The 20975-nt window shown below is 45.3% G+C and overlaps 1 protein-coding gene across 1 annotated transcript in view; it reads left to right on the top strand.

Annotated features, from left to right (window-relative positions):
- Positions 1–593: 593 nt before the first annotated feature.
- The window catches only part of SAXO1 (stabilizer of axonemal microtubules 1), a 194856-nt gene continuing 174474 nt past the window's right edge, over positions 594–20975 (top strand). The window contains exon 1 of the mRNA XM_085640808.1: positions 594–1069. Coding sequence (XP_085496934.1) covers positions 594–1069 — 476 coding nt within the window. The remainder of the gene's footprint in view (positions 1070–20975) is intronic.

The raw sequence follows: 20975 nt of genomic DNA on the forward strand, positions 1-20975 counted from the left end.
TTACTTTTCCCCCCCACTTCGACCACTATAGGCAATCATATATCTGATTGCAGGGGGTAGGTAACATAACTGCAATGTTTAAGTAATTTTAGAAATATGTAAACATTACCAATTTAATAGAATGTTTGTGAAAAATTCTGGGGGGGGTGGCGCGATGGCTTTCTTTTACACGAGGTGGGGTCGCAGGATTAAATAGTTTGAAGACCACTGGGTTAGGAAAGGCTTTGGATCTCTGGCCTTATTATTATTTTCAATTTACGCACCAGCGAAGAATCTTCACCTAAGCGTCCTTGCTGCCCACTTCAGCCCGGGCCGCAGGTGGCCTGAAGAGACTTCCATCAAGCCGAGTCTCCACCTGTTATTCACGCGACTTCGAAGCCTCTTAGCAGAAAGAAGCTCGAGACCCTGTGATGTCACAGACTCATTTCCTGGGTTACCGCTGGCAACTGGAAGCCGAGGAGCGGGGCGCAGTTCTAATGCTCCCTGCAGAACCCCCACGACTCGGGCTGCCAGCGAGGAGGACCTTGGACCTCCGCTTCGAGCGGCGCCCGCCGCTGTAGGGCAGGCACCTCACACTAATACTGTACGGCGCCATGAGCAGGCAGGATCGACAAGCCGAGAGCGCCACCTGCAGTCTTCCCACAGAAGCAGTCCGGCCCGCCTGTAAAACAAAGGATCGACAAGCCGAGAGCGCCACCTGCAGTCTTCCCACAGAAGCAGTCCGGCCCGCCTGTAAAACAAAGGATCGACAAGCCGAGAGCGCCACCTGCAGTCTTCCCACAGAAGCAGTCCGGCTGGCCTGTAAACCACGGGATCGACAAGCCGAAAGCGCCACCTGCAGTCTTCACACAGAAGCAGCCCGGCCCGCCTGTAAAACAAAGGATCGACAAGCCGAGAGCGCCACCTGCAGTCTTCACACAGAAGCAGCCCGCACCGCCTTTAAAACACGGGATCGACAAGCCAAGAGCGCCACCTGCAGTCTTCACACAGAAGCAGTCTGGTCCGCCTGTAAAAGACTGCAAGCACCTATCGGCTCAGTGAGGTGCATTTGCCAGATCTGTATCTGCGGGTGAGTAGAGCACGCGGGAGCACCCGAGAGGAGACGGTGCTAATGTATTTTGGCTTTAAGGTTTGGAACGGGCGGGGCTCTCGGGGGACTGTCAGACTACTAGAATGGCTTGTACTCATGCCTTTCCATAGCACAACCCCGAACACGCTCTCAGAAGCGTATACCAGGGCAGGTGATGGAAAGCTGAGGGATTACAGTGACAATCTGATTACATTATCATGGCGTCTGTGCGAAATGAAACCTTGCTAATATATCCGTTGTAGTCTAACATTTACGACCATGAAACGGCGTATTTGGCTGTTAAGACAACCTAAAAAAATTTAAATCCGGCGCACGAGGCAACAAGCTGAATTGTGAGTTCAAGACTGTTTAACAATAACATGTTCTTCCTATAAAGAGTCTATCGCTTTAATGGCAGTGTTAAACTTTTACATAATTTGTTATTTATTATGTACTCATGGACTTAGCTCTCTCGACACCGAGTTATCGCATCAGTAATGTTGCTATTTGTTAAGTGGGCCCACAGGATGTGTTTCTGCATTCAAAGGTGGAGGGGTGCCACCGATTATCGCCTTTGTAAATTGTTGGTTTTATATTTGATCCAGATATTCGTATAATCTTAAATCGTTTCCGTAGATATATGCTTCTTTTGTCTCAGTGTCGGTTTACAGTACTTTGAACTATTTACAACGTGCCTAATCGACACAGGCAGATGCTGTTTTACATTGTTTGACGTAACTATTAGCAGTAAAATTGATTCTGAGGAAAATTAGATATAGTACTGTGACAAGCTTGCAAATGCACATTATCCGAAGGCCTAGCAAACTTTAAAATAACACGAACATCTGAGTTTTTAAATGGCCGTTGTTGGTCTGGCCTTGATGCTCGCCCTGATGCTTGTTCTTAACAAACGCCGACAAGCCCCATCTTTGCTGTGTTCATTATCCATCCATGTATCAGGCCTACAAGAAGGTTCTGTTTTCTTGTCCAATGCAGTCTCCTGAGGTAAAAAGCATTCCCTGAAGCTGGAAACTGTAAGGGGAAACCCGACCTCTCCATTGTTTCCCTGACAGTGCAGATACATCATCGGAGTTTTGGCCGACTTATGAAGAGTGTGTCTTTGTTCTTGGTTGAAATGGTTTCTTTTCTTTTGAACACAAAATACTCATACTTTTCAGAGGCAATTTGCAAAATGCAGTGGCCCACGCAGAAACTGCTTCTGCTTATAGTCTTGCGGTTCCTGGTTGACTGCAGGCCAAATGATGTCATGCCCACAAATCATCCCCCTTCCACTTCTGTTCGACGTTTGCCCCCAGTCAGTGTCTGATGGCTGCACGCTGGCCGTGCTTCGACTTTGATATCAGTTCTCAAGTCAAGTGGCTTGTGTTTGCATCAGTGGACACTTACTTAGAAAGGCTCCAAGTGCATTGGATGTAAATGCTTTACAGCCCGCCGTATCTAAAAAATGAATAAAGTTGGTATTTATCATTAAAGTTTACTTGCTCCCCATAAAGTATATGATATGAAATATGCATATGCCGTGCCTAATTTGTAATAAAATAACTCCAAAGCCCGAAAGATTTTTGTGGCGCCACTACCAGGATTCTAGGGCTGTGTAGTCTTGATTTCATCTCATACCTCTTTCTTCCACCACCACCACACAATTCCTACCTCTTTATCTCACTCTTGCAGGACTTTTTAGTCCCTGATTTCTCCCTTTGTCACTGGTTTTCTTTCTCTTCCTCCTTCTAGCTCGGTTTTCTACTTATTTGTGGTTATGTATTAAAATCTTATAGTACAAAATATGTCCTGATCCCCCAAAATCAGTGCTGGTACACACAACATTAATGTATCCAAAAAAGTGCTGAGTTGTTTGTGTTCCGGTTCAAGGAGGACCTGGCCTGGCAGTTCAGGCTGTATATTTTCCCACTGGAGCAGGGTCAAGACTGATTTGCATATGGCTGGGTCCAAGCTGAGGTGGCACGGTGTGCATAATTATGATGGATTGCGATGTGGCCCGAGTAATTAAGTGTCTGAGATTAATTCAAGCATTCCATCCATCACTTTTTTTGTATACTTTTGTGTGTCATCCTAAATGGGACAGGTATGCCCAGACGTGGGTTCCTTTTACACTGTTTCGCTGGAACTAAGCTATACCTGGCTGATGAGCACTAACTAGGGCAGAAACTGGTCCTAGGTTGCTTGTGTTGCAGTTCAGGGAGGACCGGGCCTGGTAATTTGGGCTGGACTGTTCCCACTGGAGCACGGTCAAGACTGATTGAGTGGGTAGGCGCTGATGTCCCTTGAGGAAACCCCCTCCCTAAAGCCCCTCATCAGAAACCATGAATACAAAATTCAGTTCTTTGGGTTAGGAGTTGTAAAATCCCGTCCGTATTTATTAAAACATATAAACTTGAAAAACACATTTCATTATTTTTTTGCACAGTAACCCACAATTTTACATTTCCTTGGACAGTTACGTCCTAGCCTTAACAGAGTCACTAATACATGGAAGTTACCTAATATAAACTAAGATTGTTCCTGTGCATCTATCACAAGCAGAGAGAGCTAATGACTGGTTCAGGGACCATTCCTCTTAGAACCCCTTTGTCCAATACCACATTGGACATGGATGGGTCCCTCCTTTTGGAAGGACACCACCTACCGATCTTGCATACCCGGAGTGCCTGTGCAGAAGGCCTGTCTGCCCGCCAGGATACCTCCTGTGGGCACCCCCATACACCAATCTTCCTCCCCCCAAAGTGCATGCGCTAGCAACCAACAAGCGCCAACCCCACTATGGAACGCATGGGCTTACATACTTACACCATTAACTACCCCCCCACCTTTAGAAAAAAGCTGCCAAACGCTTTAAACACAATTTGTTAAAATTACACCCCGAAACTTCTATCTCGGACTCCTACTTCTCAACAAACAAAGGGCACATATCCACCAACATCATTTTCTACACCAAAAGAAGAGCACAATGGAGGAAAGACTTCCTTGCTCTTTTCACGGTCTCCTCCACCAGGAAAGCTGCACATGGTCTCACAATCTCCATCTCCCCCTCCCTAATCTACAAAGCCGCAGCAACCATCACCAGCTATCACAATGGAATCATCCTCATGCAATCATCAGACCGCAGCTTAAACCTGTTGGATAACATCTTCCCCATCATCAGGGATAAAGTGATAACATCTCACCCCCCCTCCCAGGAAGCTCCCACCCCCAGCACACAGCCTTCCACCCCCCTAATGTTACATCTGCTCACGCTCATCGGATGTCAAGGTCAACATTTATTCCCAATCCCAGTGCTACCCTCGCCACCCTGCATGATTCCCTTCCAATACACTCCCCCCTTATTATACTACCAGCATTTACACCCATCCCAGACTCAGCACTCTCATCTGGAATCGGCATACCTCCCCCAATGCCAACCCTGCCACCTGCCAAACCAATATGCCCACGACCACATCCACATCTCACACTCCTGTGATTCTTACATCGTCACTACACACCAGTCCACCCCTCCCTGATCCGGATAAGGAACCAGGCAGGATGTTACACAACAACCCAGATTATGTGCTTCCCACATACTACCCACGGGACGCAAACACACCTCCTACCCTCACAATACAATCGCCAATCGTGCTACCACCTACACCAGACCCTAGACTTGACGAGATTCTAATTTCGCTACGGCAACTCAAAGAAGAACTATAAGCTCTAAGTAAAGTCTTTCTTTGCCAACCCTGGAACAATAGATCGACACAAGATACCAATACAAACTTCCACACTAACCACTCAGAAGCCACTCCGAAGCATTTTCCCCCTAGGTGGAGATCTGTGCCTCCCTTGAACAATAGATCGACACGAGAAACCAAGTCAAACGTCCAAACCAACCACTTAGAATTCACCTCGAAGCATTTGCCCACTAGGTGGAAATCAGTTCCTCTCCACTATACTTCAAGCCGCCCAACCCGAAGGATCAATCCTCTATCGGACAAAGACTTACTCTCCTTATTACGTTCCTATGATCTACCACAACTTAACCGCAACAACATGCTTCCAGACAACCTCCCCAAAAATTCATTAATCCAAACTATTCCTTCCAATACGCACAGACTCACTACACATAACCCCAGAGGTATAGTCGCAAACAATCTTAGACAAGTTCCCCTTACTCAGGAACCCAACTCTTCCCTCATCAAGCCCTGTCTTAAATGTATACTACTAAATTGTAGATCTGCCTCAAGACATGCAGCTGACTTAGCTGACCTCATACTTGCACAAGAACCGGACCTACTAATTCTGACCGAAACATCGCTAAAAGAATCTTCTGCGCCCATCCTTGATATACTGGTACCCCCAAACCATGACATCATCAGACTAGACAGAATTGACAAGCCAGGGGGTGGCATTGCCTGCATACACCGGAACAATATCTCAGTGAACCGATCCAAATCTCCAGTATTCCCCTCTTGCGAATACATATGCTTAGACATCACTAGCAATAGCAAACCAGTTTGCTCTCTGCACACTCTCTATCATCCATAACCTCACCTTCATCGAGCATTTCATGGACATAGTCTCTACTAATGCCGGACATCAAAATACCCAACTATTTCTTGGAGACCTCAATCTCCATTGGAATGACCCCAATGACTCAGCAGTCAATTGTCTCAAAAACTTCCTCTCAGACCTCGACCTCAACCAAATCTGCAACAGCTCCACACATGATAAAGGAGCCATCCTTGACTTAGTCATCTCTAAAGCAGATTCCATTCAGCTAGCTATGATTCATCCATGTGACTGGTTCTTCATCAATGAAACAGTGAAACTTAATTCGGCTCAACCCACAATATCTAAAGTATGGAAGAGAGATCTGAGAAACATTGCTTCTAACATAATCACAACCTCCAGCTCCATTATCCTTCTTCCCCCAGAAGCACTATCGGATGTTCAAGACCTCACCAACCACTACTTCGATTCCATGAACATGATATTAAACAAGGTCGCCCCCCTTCAACTAAAGAGAGTCTCCACAAAAGACTCAAAACCCTGGTACGATGGAAGTCTCAATGAGGACAGACGATCCTTAAGGCTAATTGAACGTAGATGGCGATCGGCTCCATCCGCCAACCACCTCAGGATGCTAAGAAGGAAGAGAAACGCCTACTACAGAAAGATCAGATGACCTAAAGCACACTTTTTCATCTATCAATGAGACCAGGCCAAGAATCGCCCCCAAAAACTTTTCGAGCTAATCAAAACACACTCTAAGGATGCACCTCACCTCCCCCAAGCTAACGCAAGCTCACTACCCAACTGTGCAGAGTTTGCCTCCTTTTTCACTCTGAAGACCGAAAACATAAAGAAGGACTTACTCAACAATTTTATTAAACATACTGATACACATATTGACACTTCATCATCCCTTCTAGGAGCCCCACACTGGAGCTCACCAAAGTTCGACCTAAAAAATAATGCATCTTGGTCATCCTTCAATACTTATAATGAAGAAAATATACTCAAAATGCTCACGGCTCTGAATCCTGCCAATCACTTCACTGACCCTCTCCCAGCAAACTGCATAAAAGACTTCATCCCGTTGATACTGCCTCTTTGGACCAAGATTATAAATACCTCCCTCCTTCAAGGAACCATCCCTGATATCCTCAAATCCGGGCAGGTATCCCCCATCCTAAAGAAGCCAACGGTTGACCCAGCGAACTTAAATAATTACCGCCCAATAACCAACATCCCTACCCTGGCTAAACTCTTAGAAAAATGTGTACATCTCCTGCTTGTAAGACACATAAACCATTTCAACCTGCTCAACAAATTCCAATCAGGTTTCCGTGCAGGACACAGCACTACATAAAATATCTCATCACAACTCACAGAAAAAGTCAGACCTGGCTGGCCGAAAACCATCTAAAACTGAACACCCTCAAAACCGAATTCCTCCTAATTGCTCCTCCCGCCCAAGTGCCCATAATTCAAGAATGGATCAAACACTTAACAGCACTCAACTGCCAACCTCTTATCGTTGACTCAGCAAAATCATTGGGAGTAACACAGGACAGAAATCTCAATATGCAGAAACACATCAGCACCGCCACAAAAGGAGCAAACCTTCAGATGAATACCTTGAGAAAACTTAAACCTTTCTTGCCTGAAAAGGACTTCAAACTGGCAGTACAAGCTCTAGTTATCCCAAGATTGGAATATGGGAGTGTCTCCCTCTGCGGCCTTCCCAGATCCTCAACGGCCCCTCTTAGAGCTTCAATCAACGCAGCAGCTAGACCTATTACTGGCTCCAAAAGAAACTCCCACATATTCCCCGACCTAAGATCCCTTAACTGGTTACCCTTCAAAGCCAGAATTCAACTAAAAATAGCATGCATGACGCATAAAGCCATTCATCACAACACTCCCAGCTATCTGGCATAGAAACTGGTGCCCTCATGTGGCAACAGAGCTTCCAGAAGTGCCAATAACCTCTTATTGAAACCACAAAGATACAACAAGAAGAAAACATACAACCGAGCCTACTCGGGGATGGCACCCAGGATCTGGAATGCTTTGCCCCCAGAAACTACACTTAATCCCTCTACTGCATCCTTCAAAAAAGAAGTGAAATCTCTTCTCATGGCTAAGTTCACTTGAACATGGGTTACTCTGATTATACGACTCTATTCTTGATCTATATGGAACTATATGTTATTTACTACTTCTCTATGTATCTTCGTTACTGTGACTATACGATGCTTGATTTGTATGGAACTACATATCATTTACCCTATGCCTATGTATCTTCGATATGTTGATTCTAATATCCGTGATTTTTATGGAACTATATGTAACTTACCATATGCCTATGTATCTGCGATATTTACCTTGTAAAGCGCTCTGATACCCGCAAGGGTCTTGTTCGTGCTATATAAAACATTCTAATAAATAAATAGCTTGCACCTACTGCGCTGTGAGGTAAGGACCGCGTGTCAACAACCACCCTTTCCCCCCGCGCCATGGCAACCTTCTGTCTACTTGCTGCCAGCACCCCTTGGAGGGTCCTGTGATGCAGCTGTTACTTTGGTCTAAAAGGGGACCTTACATGGACCTGAACTTTCACACCAGTCATGACCTCACCCTCTAACCAACATAAATACGACATGAAACTGACCTGTAAAAGAAAAGCACAAACATGAGTGCAACATACAACAATCACCTGTAAGAGAAAGGTATGTTAGACCTGAGATAGGCAGTTAACACGACTTCCATAAAGCCCAGATTACTTCACCAAGCAAGGTTACAAACCTTACCGTTGTCACTTTCCACCAAGCCACATAGACCGTGCACTCCCCTGCAGTGCCCTTTGCTCTGGGGATGGGGGTCAGAGAAAAGAATCTCTCTTAAGCTGTGCAGCTCCCGTGGGCACCACTCAATGAAAATGCAGGGAGGGCTGTGGCTGCAGAGTTGTGGCAGTGGAGTGTGCCATCCCTGGAGGCATATGGGTGGGGCAGTCACAAGGTCATACTGTTCCGTGGCAGCGAGCGGAAGAGACCTGCCTTGCTACACCTTTTATAGGGTGGGGGTGACCACCTTGCAGGGAACGCCCCCCCCCCCCCCCCCCGGAAACATTCTAATGCTTCCAGGGCTATTCCCCAGCCAACCAATCTTACACCTGACCCTTCCCCAATGGCCACGGCAACTTGCGCCACAACCCCCTGGTTCGGGCCCCGGCGTCACTCCCATAGGCTTGGCTCCTCCTAGACGGGTGAGCCTCTACATTGGCATGGTCCAAACTAAGGTGGCGTGGGGTGCAAAAAACGATGGACTGGGAAGTGGCCCCAAGTAATTACTAGTGGCTAAGATTAATTGAAGCATTTCCTCCATCATTTTTATGTATACTTTGGTGCACACCACCTGACATATTTTATGCAATGCATGAACCATGAAACATTCAAAAACTGATTTGAAAATGCTTAAATCTATATGTCCACAATAAGTTATTAGCTATATTTTCAAAATAGCATTTTATTAAGAAACTAAATCTTTACGTATGTGGATTAGATGGTTTAATGAAGATAACCACAATTAAGTTGAACAGTGGGAGCATTACAAAACTGTGCATGAAGTGACACCCCAATTCATACTTCGTGACTCAACAACAGATCATTTCAAACTATAAGGACACATTTCGACATGTCAAACACACTGTGTGTTCAGGTAATATACAAACTTTAGGAAGAGAAGCAGGCACTTGATACAGGATGTACAGACTGCCTCTACTGTTATACCCTGACAAAGACATTTCGATTTCAGATGTATCGATTTCTTGACACTAGTAATTGCCCAGAGTGGAGGGGATGGTAAGATGTGTCAGTCCGAGGGATAGCTGAACCTGTAAGTTCTCTTTACCTTTAGTGACTGTTGTGTTATTGGCCTTGGCCTGTAAGAACTGTATAATGCAAAGGAAAGTCTAGCTTTGCATAGCCGAAGAGAATAAGATTGATGCAACCTGATAAATGGTTCTGCAGTATGCAATGCCACCTTGTATATTCTGTAACTTAAGGGCTGGGATTGCTGTAGGAAGAGGAGGGATCTTTGTGTCACGCGGAGGTAGAGCTCACTGACCTTAGTGAGTGATACCTGAAATTATAAATTGTGTATATCTTGATGGATAGCTTTCCTGGCTGAAGCCTAGCTGTGAGATCTCAGTAAGCTGATGTGAGAGTCTGAAAGATGCTTTTGCTGTACGAAGCCTGAGAGATGTGTGAAGCATTTGATGCGAGATAGCCCTGCTGTTTGAAGCATGAGCCATAGAATCCCTGTAACTTTAGGGGCAGCTCTAAAGTTGTCACGCGACTCACAAACTGCATTTTTAGTACTTTAATAGTACTACAATAGTATTAAAAGGCTACAAAATGATATTCACAGACCTATATGTGTAAATCTCCTCCATCTCTCCTATCTTATCTATAGGGAGATCCTCAAATATATGTATGTTTACTACCCAGCAGTAACTGGGGCAGGGGCCAGAGGGAGAGACTGGAAAAAGAGAAAGATGTAAATGTGTCTTGGCGCTAACCCTACCTAAATAAAATGAAGATATGGTGTTGGGCAGTCCAGGCATTACAAAATTAGGTTGATAGAGAGGGGGAAGGGCGATGTCCTCAGAGCCTTCATGAATTTCAGAAGTGAGGACTGTGCTATGGCAGCAGTTGGAGCAAATTCTAATGTTTCACCACCGCAACAGAAACAACTCTGCCTGTGCTAAAACATCAACAGAGCTTAGGTACTCTTACTGTAAAACAAGATTCTGAACAGTGAGCAGCTAGGCTTGTAGAAGTTAAAAACCAGAGAAAGAGGTGATAATTGTTTGTCAAAGAGTGTTACTTGCATTGGGCAAATAGATTTACTGCAGAGTGACTTCATTATCAGTTACTTTGGCCAGAATTGCTGGTAGACACATCAGTGGCGGCTCTTCTGTTAAGGCGGAGGGGCGCCGCCCCTCTGCTTTTCAGCTGTGCAAATAAAGGAAACATAAAATGATAATAACTCTAGCTGAAGCTAGTTTTTGGGCGGGGCTTGGCTGTAGTCACAGCCAGCAGGGCGAGGAGTGGTTGATGCACTTAAGTGCGCATGACAGTTTGGCCCGCCGTCTTGGGCCAGCCAAATAGCCATGCACACTTAGCATGTTCTCCACATGGCGGTATTGCACAGCCTGGGTGGAAAACATGCACAGGCTCCCACTCCCTGTCAGAGCGCCAAACCAGGCCACTCAGACAAATCACAACGCTGCTGTCATGCTGGTGACAGCAGCGTCATGATTGGCTGCGGGGAGCTTGTGTGCTTTAGGGGAGCCTGTGTGCTTCCTGCTTCTGAGAGGATGAGCGGAGGAGAGACAGTGGCCGTGCAGATATGAGTGACATATCATTTTTTGCCCCCTGTCCTGCCACTCCCATTCCGTACCGCCACCACTGAGACACATTGGCCTAAAAGTGATTGACATCACAGGTCTTATTAGGATTGGGATGACAAGATTCCGTTTCCAAAAATATGGAACTGCCTTGTTGTCAGAAGATTTATTGCAAAGATCCTTAATTGTGGGTACCAGTGCCGACCTGACAAGGTATATGATTCATGCAGGCCAAGGGTGAGTCTCAGATTCAACTGAGCAAAAGTGGACTTAATGAGTTAATTCAGTCAGAAGCTTTTATTGTCTGAAAGCCATAAAAAGATGAAAACGGCAACATAAACACAGGAAAAATACAAGCAAACAATGCAACAGTCTCAAGAAAAAGGCAAATTCACAAAGAAAACAAATTCATACATATATCAAAATACAGACATATAATGCATAAAACCTTATTGCTTTGAATCAAAATAGCCAAAAAGTCAATTAAAATTAATGGTTAAAATATATACAATACAAAGAAGGGAATCTGCCCAGAGATATGAGACTGAAAAATCTTATGCTCTTAAAAGTATAGCAGTGTTTTTCTCTTCTTATCCCAAGTGCTTGTCGAGCATAGCTAATGAGAACGTGGCAAGTAAACTTTGAGTCAAGACGCTGTAAAGATTGCAAACTTAAAATGCGAGATCTAAGACCATATGAGCAGAGTATAGGTAGTAAGAGTTGATGTCTGGGTCTATGCAAAAACCACAAAAAAACATAAAATGAGCAAGAGATTGCTTTTAGGTGTGTTGCAGGGTAAAGTAGGAAAACAAGTACCCTGATGCACGAAGGCTACTAGAAAGTGCAAAGTGTCTAATATGAAACAAGTCAGATAAAATCTATGTTCGGAGTTTACTATCCATAAAAGATATGATTCTATCCCTTCTTTAGGTTTTATCCCTAGGTATCGACATACTGAGTGCATAGATTGGCTACTGGTAAACCTAAAATGATTTCTCTGCTTGTAATAGAGAGATTTAACCAAGCTCTTTGAGTTAGTAGCAATTTCATTCAATGAATAAAACAAGCATGGAATACCGGTGAAAACTCTCTTGACGTTAGCTAACTAGGGGATAGAATTCATATGATCTTACCTGGTACAATTTTCAAGAACTATTTGAGATAATTTGGTATGGGGAGAATGTCAGACCTTGAGCCATAGGAGGTGGAGCGCAACCCTCGCTATATCCTCCAAGAAAGGTAGCCCAAGTTTGAGGTGGACATAAAAACTGGCAGTGCTCTTGGGAGATGCCAGCAGCCTGCACAGGAATTTGGTTTCTATAATTTGCAGGCTCCCCGGAATGGTGTAATACCTCAAACCAGTCCCGCACGCACCCAAGGGAAAGCATTTACTTTTATACAGTAAAATTAGATAATTTATAGGCTTATGACCACGTTTCCTTGAACATCTGAAGATTGCATCAACTGCCCCTGCAAATTTACAGGCTCTCTGAGTTAGGAGTTCGTCCCATCTCAATTTTTTTTCCCAACAATTTCAAGATAATTAAGGTTCTGCACCTAGGAGATTGGGCTCCCACCTACATTGTGTTTACGTGAATCTATTTTTTTGGGACCGCAGATCATAATATATGATTTCTGGTGGTTCATTTTTAATTTAAGCTCCCCTATACATTCATTAAAGGAGTAAAGTAGCGTCTGCAAACCATTAGTGGTGTGGGCAAATAAAACCGCATCATCCAAGTGGATTAAAACGGGAACTGGGCGGCTCCCTACCATTGGTAGGTCCTTTTTCCCCAGCACTGACTCAAGGGACTTGATGTAAAAAAGAATTCAAAAAGGGGCTAAAATGCAGCTGTGTCTGACTCCTCTATTGGACCCAACCGGGGGGTGGGGGCTACATTCTCCATTTAGACCATATCAAGCCTTTGTGGTCGTTCCCCATTGCAGATGCTTCAAGAAATTAATCAAGGCGTTATCGAAGCCTGCCTTGCCCATCATATCCTATAACTTGCCCCTATCAACCAGGTCAAACGCGCTGGAGGGGTCCATAAGTGTCATATGGAGGGCACTTCCCCTCGAGTTAATTCATTAAGAGTAGTGGAAGCAGCGTATGGAGAGGCCCATATAATAATGGGTCGACAGTGGGTACCACAGTATGAGGAAGTGATGTTTACATGAGAAGTATTTTTTGTCTATTAAAAGGTGAAGGAGGTTAGAGTTTGGAAGGGTACAATAGTGCAAGTATAGTAAGAAAAATCCAGTAGTTGTTGTGTAAATCCAAACTCAATATGAAGTTATGTTTATCGTAACCCAGGTATTCATCAATTAACTTATCCATCATATGGGTGATATTATCATCATTCCAGTGATAAGGCAATTCTTTATTTCCTTGTAACCAAACTTTTCCATCACCACTGAAGTTTTAAATATTTCAACCACCATGCTGGGTTCCATGAATTGACTCTCACTTTTACACACCATCCATGCTTCAAAAAAACAAACATTAACCCATTGTCCTACATAAATGCTCCTGGTTACCATCTCTTATTTTATATATTGGATCTTACCTCTTCAATTGGTCCATTCAAAACACTGGACTCAACCAACCATCAAGGATTACACTTAGTTCTAGCACATCACCCTGTCATTAATTCAAATGATGTAAACTCTAAAGATTATGGTCCTGAATACGGGTGTGGCGGTCATCCTGTCGGCCCGCCAAGCCCGTAGTGCGTCCGCCTGCTGGGTTACAACTGTAATCCATGGCGGGTGGGCGGTGCTGCGGCAGTGTCACGGCAGAGGCTATCTAAGGCTCAAGACAGACCTCCGCTGTGAGACCGCCGAAGCACATTCCTGCATTCCATACCGTGTAGGAACTGGGGTGCAATTCCAGGGGGGCCCAAAAAGTGCCCCCCTGCATGCAACCCCAAACAACTCATAATATGCTTGGCGGTGCCGTAGCGACCCCGCCAGCATATTACTGCCTCAGACCGCCACCACCACTCCACGGGATCCTAGATCCCGGTGGATGCAGCAGTCCTGTGGCAGTCCAACCACCGAACTCCTAAAGCAGCGAATGGTGCCACAGTGGTGACGGTGGTCGGACTGCCACTACAAGTATGGCGGTCCTATGGACCCCCGTACTCGTAATCAGGCCACCATTTTTGTTAGTTCTGTACATGAACGGTTTAATGTACTTGAATTTCCCAATCTCCTCCAGATGACATAACACATTGTATTAAACCCTTGATAACGCAATTGAATCTCTCAATCATGCAGTTCCCATGGCGATTATAATAAGAGGTGCTTCTGTGTCTCACATTGAGTCCCTCCAAAAACGTCTTAGCTTTGTTTGACACAATCTGAACGCCATTATCAATAATTACAGAAACTGGTACACCTTCTGTTGTGACTACCTCGTAGATAAATTTTAGAACAACGCCAATAATAGCTCTCTCCAACATCCTAATCTCTGGCCAACTTGAAAAAATATCAGTCATAGACATGATAAACTTGTGGTGTGGAACAACAGGCCCCATAATATCAATAGTGACAGGCTCCTAAGGATTCATGGGCAGATTATAATCTCCCATAGATGGGTTGAAAGTTTTCAATGATTGGTCCACTTCAGCACATTTATTATAATCCCGGACTACTCTTTAAATGGAAATATCCATGCCAGGTCACCAGTGTACATTTAATTACACCACATTTAGTTTGCACAAACCCTAATTGCCCTTCATGAGCTAGTTTGATTATGATGTTCCTTAAATCATAAAGAGGAACTGCCTTTATCTCCCTTATCACGATATCATTTGATACAGATAACTAATTTCTAATTTCCCAAAAAGCTCTTTTTTCATTTTTAACAGCCCTTTCTTTGGCCATCTGCACTGTACAAATCGCTTAACTTTTATCAAATTATCATGTTTTACATACTCTCCCTAGTTCAATCTTCCAAGATTCATCCAGGATCACCTTCGTCCTGTACCAACACAATTTGTATTTACCCCACACATCTTTCTTGCACTCCATCAACTGCAAAGGCCTTCTTGACAAACAATTAGCCATTACATTATCTTTGCCAGTAACATACCACATACTGAATGTAAACTCTTGCAATCTCATGTAGAATCTTTCTGTACATGCAAAAACTTGCATCTCATCTTCTGTTGTTAGCAACTTAACCAACAGTTTGTGATCACTGTGAACCACAGAAGATTTTCCCTGCAGGTATGAATGGAAATGCTTGAGAGCCCACACATATGCCAATGTGTCTCTCTTGCTCTCTCTCACAGATTATTTCTACACAGGAGAGAAATCATGATGCAAATGTGTGAGAAAGTACCATCTTTCTTCCATGGTATGCCCCCGCTTTTTGCTGAAATGCTGAATGTACTTTGATTGAGTGTGCCCTGGACTCCTGCCAATCAGGTGCCCAGGGCCTATGTTCCTTCCCTAAACAAAAACCTCAAAACCAAATTGGCAAACCCTGGCCACATGTCAGCCCCTGGTAAATGGTACCCTAGGTACCCAGGGCCTTGTGACTAGGGAAGGCCTCTGAGGGCTGCAGCACTCATTGTGCCACCCTTAGAGGCCCTGTACCCTAACACCCACACACTGCCCTGGCAGGCTGAGTGCCTGGGTACAAGACAAAACAGAGAGTCGACATGGCACACATCCCTGTGTGCCATGCCCACAACCTACACTGCCCTGGCATACATCAGCCACCCCTCTAGCTGGGTGCCCTATTCCAGTGGTGTGGGCACAGAGGCAGGAGCCCTTTGCCCCTACAGTACCCAGGTCCATTCATGGGCCCTGTATGTGCAGTGCTGCCATTTAAGAGTACATGGTGCTGGGAGCTTGTCAAACACAAACTCCACAGCACCATAATGGCAGCACTGAAGCCTGAGAAGCTTGGTATCAAACTGCTCAGCACATTAAATCCACACTGATGCCAGTGTGGGATTTAATGTACCAAGCACCACAGAGGGCATCTTAGAGAGGCCCCCTGAAACCTAACCCACAATCCACGTCTGTTCTGAGGCTGCCTAGGCTGCCACACAGCAGACATGTTGCTGGACCCCTGGGTAGGAGAGCCCCTGCTGTCCTGGGCCTGCAACAATGCACATCCTGGGCGAGGTGCTAAATCTCCTCCCCCAGGATGGGCAGGGGGAAGCTTCAAAGGCATGCCGCCTCTGTGAGCTTCCCCAGGCCACTGCAACCCCCCACTCTGGCGGGAAACTTGGCCGGAAACCCCAAATAAGGACAGGGGATGTGCCAGCCTGCCAACCCCAGCCCTCAGGTGGGGGAGGCGAGGTGAAGCACATCCCCGGGCTCTCGCCATCTTGAAGATGGGAAGCCCTACCCAATCAGGACTAGGCTACTGCCCCCCTCCCACAGGAGAGAGGCAGGATGGGGGATGTACCCGCCCCAAGACGGAGACCCATTGGTCCCTGCCCTTCGCCTGCCTGTGACACCCCTGGATCTGGTATTTGGGGACACCCTGAACCTTCCTTCCCCAGATTCCAGATTCCCAAAATCCGAAGTAGAGCTAGAAGAAAGAAGACCTGCCCTGCAGCTGCTAAGAAGAGGAAGACACAAACTGCTTTGGCCCCAGCCCTACCGGCCTGTCGACCCTCAAACCTGCTCCAACCCGGCATCTCTTGTGGCCAGCAACCTCACAAACCCCGGAGGACCTGGCTACCTTTTGACTCTAAACCCCTGGGACTCCCATGAGTAGAGGCTCTACTCAAAATCTACTTCTAATCCCTGGCAGCAGCCCGGAACCGCGAACCCAGCACACTCTGCACCAGCCAAGCCTGGCCTGTGCCGGAGTGAACAAAGACCACGAGGACGACCCCACGGCGACTATGACCCCGAGTCCGGCACCCAAAGACCTCCCTCGACACTCCTGAAGAAGCCTGCAGCCTCAGAACAAGGTGCCCCCACCGCGATCAACAGAGGGTAAGATTTCCCGACACCAAAAGGCACCCCTGCACCCGGTGCCCCACAGCCCCTTATGCCCAATCCGGGGTACCTACCTATCCTCCAACTACCCAACTTACCTCTCGAAGTGGTGGTGGCACCTGAAGAATCTTCGTCCCCTTGTGGATCCTTGTGTAAATCCAAACTCAATCTAAAGTTATATTTAGCTTTTATTAATGAACTGAACACAGGAGCAGTGCTTTAGATGGCGCATGTAACTCTAGCATTTTAACCTATATAACATAGACTTAGAAATACAAAAACCTACCTTAGTAAATACCTCGATGTTAGCAGGAAAGAGAATAAAACACACAACAGCAGTCCTTTTATTGTGCTAAATACCTCTTGTTATAAGGAGAAGAGTAAAATTGTGATCGAGCTCACCTGATGTTGGCTTTGTAAACCGTAGGAGCAGAAAGTTATGCATGTTTACAGGCATACACATAGTTGCAATAAGTTCTCTCAAGGGCTTCACAAATTTCTGCGGCTCCTGCCGATTCCTCCTAGTTTCAAGGAGCAGACAGATGGGTGGAGTTCTTAAGAACTTGGGGTTAGTTAACCCCTTCAGCGCTCATGACGGAGCCACTCCGTCATGAGCCACGGGTTGCTGCGCCCGTTGGCCGCCGCTCCTCCCACGCTGCGCTGATTCCCCGCCTGTGCGGGCGATTAGCGCAGTGGGCGGAGTCATGACGGAACCACTCCGTCATGAGCACAGCTCAACCGTGGCTCATGACGGAGTGGCTCCGTCATGAGCACAGCGCCACCGCGCTGCCCCCAAACCCCCCCCAGCGCTGCGGCGGAATTCCCACCGCAGCGAAGGGGTTAATAATGTATTGTATCCATTAAAGCTGTGGCAAGACTATGGACTGACAAGCTCATCCACTTTGGGAAATTGAATAAGCTTTAGATGCTTTAGGTGGCCTTGTGCTCGTTATGCGAAAATCATAGGTAAAGAAAACATAGTTGTCAGTCCACAACAGAGAGAAGAGCAGAGGGATTTTACCAAATTGAAGAAATGTCCTGCTAGGTGAATATGGACTGTGCTTGCTGTGTTGTGCAATATTAGAGCAAGAATCAAGATTTCGGTTAGACTGAAGATCAAGCACATCGTTCCAGATGTTTATGTTCCCATGAACTTGAAGGCTGAGTGCGTGATAAAGCGCTAGCGAGCCAAGAAGCAGAGGAACCAACCAGAGAAAGGCTATGGATATATGTGGAATAAAACTCTGCCAAAACCAGAGAGGGGACAGTATCAGACCACAGGAGGTAGCCCGTAAACCACAGTGAGACTGGGGCAGTACATTATATCAAACAACAATGTCTCAATGTGGAATTCATTGTGAGGGCAAGTTATGCAAAAGCAAACCATAAAATAGAGAACTTATTAGAGGAATAAATCCACATAGGGAAGACACAGGGAGACGGAAGGTGTTAAGATAAATATATTTAAGAATGCTCAACACATGATGGACATATTACCTCATATGTACATGTCATATGTACAGGAAGCACTGCGTGACATTTATTGGCAATGTAACCAACAAGATACTGTGCACAAGTGCTCGTGAGAATTGTGACGGCGCAAGTGACACATGAAGTGGTATATACAGCGGTGAAAAAAGGGCGCAACAGAAAGAACAATGATACATTAAATCTTGGCAAAATCAGGGCATTCAAACAATTAATGTTGAAGGTATACAAGGAACAGTAGAGCAAATGCCCAATGCCAAAGGGGCGCCAAAAATAACGCTGTTGGAGTCGACGGCGTTTCGGCCTGTAAGGATCTAGGCCATCATCAGGACTGGTTACACATATTTGGGGCAGTATAGAAGGCCACTGGAGGGCAGACTCGACCAGCAGGATACGGCCTCGGGGAAGATGGGAGGTCCGTGACGAGTTAAATTTGGAAGGGTGCGAGGAACCCAATCAATAGGTAATGTGTAAAGGGCGAATGAATCAAACCAGGGAATCCGTGGCAAGTCAGAGGCCGGCGTGAGTCAGGCAGGGATTGAAAACCAGAGAGGGGTGCACATCATCCTTGCTGGAATGTTCTGGAGCTTTACTTATTGCTTACCCCTGAAGATGTTTTAGGCTTAATCCATTGCATGCGCCAAATATTCAACAAGATCTTCTGAAAAAATGCACCTTGAATGCTCCATAGTTAGCACATACTCCTCCAGAGCCCTCAAAACCTTCTCATGTCTAGAAATGTGTTATGGTGTGTGACACATTCTCACCAAAAATCTATATGTCACCTTAAAAAAAGTGTCTTTGAATTTGCCAAACAATCTGAACCTTGTACACTGGGAAAGGCTGAGGTGCTTAGCAGGTCTATGGAGTGTAGGCGGAAGAAGCAGAGCAGAATTGCATAAAAGCAAATAATGTGATCTGTCCAAATTTATCAAGAACAACCGGAGAAACTCTTTGAGGTTGACTATCAAGGTTTATCCTTGTGATACAGATAAGAAAATGTGTAGAAAGGAGGAACAGCTATAGCAATGTCTGGAAGCAAGGAATCCCGCAACCAGGGGCGTAGCTTCAGGCAGGGTGTTGTACCCCCTAATAAATGTATTATTTAATAAATAGTTGGGTACAGGAGCTTTCAGTCTGATTTGGTAAGACGTCTGCCCGATTTCACCTGGATTTTTTAAATACTCACGCAGACAAAGACACACACACACACACACATACACATACACGCACACTCTCGCCTCTGTTTTGAAGGTCTTAAATCATGATTATTTTACAAAATACTCTGTTTTAAGTACTCCTCACAAGGCACACTCCTTTCCCTTTTCACTGGCCCTTATGAATGAATCAATGAAAGGTATTTATTAAGCGCAAACTATTGCCCAGAGGCGTCTTGGCGCTGCAGAAATCAGTCATGGAATAATTTCCAGATTGGAGACAAAGAGCCCGGTTTTAAGGGATCTTCTGAAATCCTGTAAAGAAGGGGAGGTTTTAATTTCCCAAGGTAAGGAGTTCCAGATCACCGCTGTGGATCTAAAAAAACTTTTTCTACCCCATGTGACTCTTCTGAAAGGAGCAACTACCAGATTCTTAGCCCTACTTGAGAGGAGAGACCTGCTCGAGGCATACCACCTGAGATGTTTTTTAAAATAAGCAGGTCCATTCCCATGAAGGGTTCTGAAGGCTGTACATAGGGATTTAAACTGGATCCGCTGTTTTACCGGAAGCCAGCGAAGTGCTCTAATGGCTCCCTTAGCATATTCAAATCTGGACACTTTCAGAAGAAAGCATAAGCCCCCCTTATGCGCTGCATCCAATATGATGATTAACATGATATGCCAGCGCGATTGTAGGAAGATTTGAAGCTCACCCCCACCCAGTGTTACTGACCAAGCTTTGCCCCTGCCTACAACTAGGTCTTTGTAAGAAATAAACATTGGTAAAGTCAAAAGATATAGCTTGCATTTGGAGTCCTAACTAAAACCTTTGAAAAAGCCTACTGCAGTGAAATGGAATAAAAAACAAACTGTTGCTTTCTATACACAGTGATAAAGAATGTAATGTGTGATGATTCAGTTGACTTTCACAAGTAAATTAGAATGTCATTCATTCCAGTTCAAGCACTCCTAAGGAGGCAGAATGATACATCATACAGCCAATATTATAAGGTGGGAGAGAAATACTCCTCTAGGCGGAGCCAAAGGCAACTCTAAGTATATTTTAAAGAATTGACAACAATAGGTCAAATGAGAGCTGTATTGTAAAGGCACACCTAAAAATATGTGAAGTTGATTGTCTATGAAGTCAGAGATTCATTTTTATGGTCTAGCTTGACAGTGCAGCTGTCACCAGACAATTATGTGGTGATCATCACTAGAGCGGGGATTTGGCTCCACCCACATGTTGGGAGCCAGGCGTACATGCTTTGATTGGTCAGAAGTTATGTGCTTCACCAAAACAGTGCTTGCCCTCCACACAGCTGTGATCCTTTTTAGGTCTCGGCTAGCGAAGGCTGCGCTT

Source organism: Triturus cristatus, chromosome 2_1 (assembly GCF_964204655.1).
Source record: "Triturus cristatus chromosome 2_1, aTriCri1.1, whole genome shotgun sequence".
Lineage (NCBI taxonomy): Eukaryota > Metazoa > Chordata > Amphibia > Caudata > Salamandridae > Triturus > Triturus cristatus.